The 3,406-nt window shown below is 30.1% G+C and overlaps 1 protein-coding gene across 1 annotated transcript; it reads left to right on the top strand.

The window, feature by feature from the left end:
• The first annotated feature begins 317 nt into the window (after positions 1-317).
• Positions 318-2,671, top strand: LOC132273772 (probable pectinesterase 29). The gene is made up of 5 exons (XM_059774836.1): positions 318-541; positions 651-810; positions 908-1,117; positions 2,038-2,285; positions 2,500-2,671. The coding sequence occupies exons 1-5, from the start codon at positions 318-320 to the stop codon at positions 2,669-2,671; spliced, it is 1,014 nt and encodes a 337-aa protein (XP_059630819.1).
• Positions 2,672-3,406: the final 735 nt, after the last annotated feature.

Here is a 3,406-nt window from a genome sequence, read left to right as displayed (position 1 = left end):
AATCTAAGTAAGAAAAAGTGTTGATTACTATTCTAATTATTGCAACAATATACTAACACTCTATTTATAGTTCAATGAAAAATGTATAGAAAGAAAATCTATTACAACTATATAATTTTATTTTTAGAAGTGAATATTAGATTATTATTTTGGTCTCCCCAAAATGAAAATTCCTCAGGTCTATTCCCTTTTGACTTTCCTCCAATAAAATCGATCATCAACTATTAATGTAGAGTTAACAGATGAAATCATTGAAGTGCATTGTTTCTTGTCATTATTTCCCAAAACTCTTTTTCATCCCAAACAAAAGTACTTCCATGGCTATCACTTCTCTCCAACTATTGTTGCATTACATTTTTCGTGCATGCATTGTTCTCTCTTTAGGCTTGGGCCAAACAAATGGTCAACCGGAAACTTATCGAACAATCATTGTTGATCAATCAGGCCATGGCAATTTCAAAACGATTCAATCCGCTATCGACTCCATTCCCTCGGACAATAACAAATGGATTTGTATTTACATCAAAGCCGGAGAGTATAGGTATTATAATATATATATATATATATATATATATATATATATACACACACACATACATACATACATGTATGCACATATGTATATAGGCTAATATGTTGTGTTCATGCAGAGAACGAGTCACAATTCCTAGAGACAAGCCATTTGTCTATCTTAAAGGAGAAGGGAAAAGAAAAACTATTATTGTTTGGGATGCTCATGGCTCAATTACCACCAGTGCTACTTTCACGTCTGAAGCTGATAATATTGTTGCCAAAGGCATAGGTTTTAAGGTAAGAAAAAAATTGGAATCGTTTTCTGTGTAATTCACATGTAAATATATTGACATGTCTATTTGATTATATATATATATATATATATCCTAAACAGAATTCTTACAACAATCCACCAACAAACAAAAATCCAGTGAAGGTGGCAGTGGCGGCTATGATTGTCGGCGATAAATCTGCCTTCTATGGGTGTGGATTCTTCGGGTTTCAGGACACTTTGTGGGATGTTGGAGGGCGACACTACTTCAACTCTTGCACTATCGAAGGAGCCATTGATTTCATATTTGGAGCCGGTAAATCTATATATGAGGTATATAAGTTTCAGCTTTTGTTTTTTTAGGTAAATTATATAAGTTTCAGCTTCATCACACTATTTGTATAACTTTTCAAGACATGTCACAAATTAATTGTTAATACGAAAACAAACACCTTTAAAAGTTAACTAAAAGTGACAATTTAATCGATTTGTTTCTTTGTTCCTAGTACAAAAATTTGTACTGGTTTAGCTTTTGAATTAGTTTCAAACATGCCACAATTGTTTATATTGATATATAAACAAACATGAAAATGTGCATGTATTACTATAGCAGACAACTTTAATAACTGACTTAAAATCAATATATATAATAAAATAAAAATATGATAATGGTACTTTTTTCCAGTTTCATGATACTAAAATATATAATTGATTTCTACAAACTTTAAAACAAAAATTGCGGTGTTTTATAAATTTTCAATGCTTTGCAATATAAATTTTTTATTATAAATTTCTCTTCTTGTTTTTTGTTTCCTATAGGGTGTCACATAGATCATTAGATTTAATCATTATAATAATTAATGGTCAAAGGCACAATCTTTATATATAACAATTGGATACACAATCCAATTATATATAGAAGCTGCAATCTGAAGTATCTCAAGAGTCCTTGCATAAATGCAATATTATGTATATATAAAACAAATTTACAATTTGATATATATGGTGATTAAAACTTTAATAGACAACAAAAATACTAGATTAAGATAAAACCTATAAATGAGACTACAACTTTCCAAATAGTTAATTACTTATTTTAAAATGAGTCCCATTTTATTTGATAGATAGATAGTCACATAGACTCATTATACTATTTGTGACTATGGTGATTTAATAAAAATGGCAATTTAATTGATATGTTTCTTTGTTCTATCAAAGTATTATTTTTGTAGGCTAATTGATTTTGTTTGCAGAGATGTTCCATTTCAGTAATTGCAGGAGCTTTAAACGGCGGCGGGCCAGGGTTCATCACAGCACAGGCAAGATCTAGCAAGGAAGAAACTAATGGGTTTATATTTAAGGATTGCAATGTGTTTGGGAATGGAAAAACCTATTTGGGAAGAGCATGGAGAGCTCATGCCAGAGTTATATATTACAATACACACATGTCAAACATTGTTGTTCCTAGTGGATGGGACGCTTGGCATTCTGTTGGCAAAGAGTAACACCTCTAAACTTATGCATACATTAACCTTAATATTGCTATATGTATATAATATTTTTATAACCCTTTACAACGCTTGGCATATAATTTTTATGAGTTTTTGAGTGAGGAAATGTATGTTAATTTATTGTATTGAAAAGCAAAAGTAGTATAAATTTACTCATTTTTGTGTTCTAAAATTTTGGTTGTACAAAATTGTTTATACAATCAGGAATCAATTATTTTATGCCGAGTATGGCTGCAAAGGATTGGGATCAAATAATTCAAGCCGCGTTGAATGGGAAGAGAAGCTGGATCAAAAGACATTGTCGTTGTTTACCAGCATGGAGTTCATTGATAACGAAGGCTGGATGAGCGCACAAGCTTTCAACATGTTAGCTTGATGACTATCCAACAAATACATACTTTGTTAATAGTTATTTTCCTAACTTTCGTTTCCAATTAATTTAGATGTATGTTTATTTGAGGTTGTTAGGAGATTGGTTATTATTATGTTAAAAATATTCAACTCTCAATTTTGCAAATCTTTTAGAAGATTACCAATTGTTTTGTTTAATTAAATTTCTAGAGAAATTATTAGATGATTTCGTTGCTCCAATTCAAAACGTTTGAGGTTGATATATATATAATGTTGATATATATATATATATATGGGTAATATATTAATACACAAAGTCCACTTTTATTAATCGGAGAATTGAACAAGATCATCAAATGTCAATGATCTTCTTATTTTTCATGAGCGTTTTTTTTTTTTTCTTTCTTTGTAATAATTATGTTATATATATAATTAAACAGAAATAACCGAGGAGTAAAATTAAGGTTAATTAGCTTATGAAATGATGATTAACCTTAATTTTACCAAGTTGTCCGGCCCGGCTTCTTTTCTTTGGCACTGTCAACAACTATTGTCTTAATTTACGAGGTAGAGAAGTCTCTCTCATATTAGCTAAGGCATATACATCGTCATCTTGAAAAAAACTCGGAGGAGATTGAAGGTGCTTGGATTGTAGAAGATGGAAGTACCTCTAGAAATATATCTTCAAGAGTTATTTCTCTATTTTCTTCTAAAATGGTTGTTTGAATAAAACTATTTGACGTAATGACGTAGATAATTT

Source organism: Cornus florida, unplaced genomic scaffold, assembly GCF_030987335.1.
Source record: "Cornus florida cultivar Cherokee Brave unplaced genomic scaffold, ASM3098733v1 CherokeeBrave_3.0.0_Hap2_Chr01, whole genome shotgun sequence".
Classification (NCBI taxonomy): Eukaryota; Viridiplantae; Streptophyta; class Magnoliopsida; order Cornales; family Cornaceae; genus Cornus; species Cornus florida.
The sequence above is the reverse complement of the archived record's forward strand: the minus strand, read 5'-3'. Positions and strand labels throughout refer to the sequence as shown.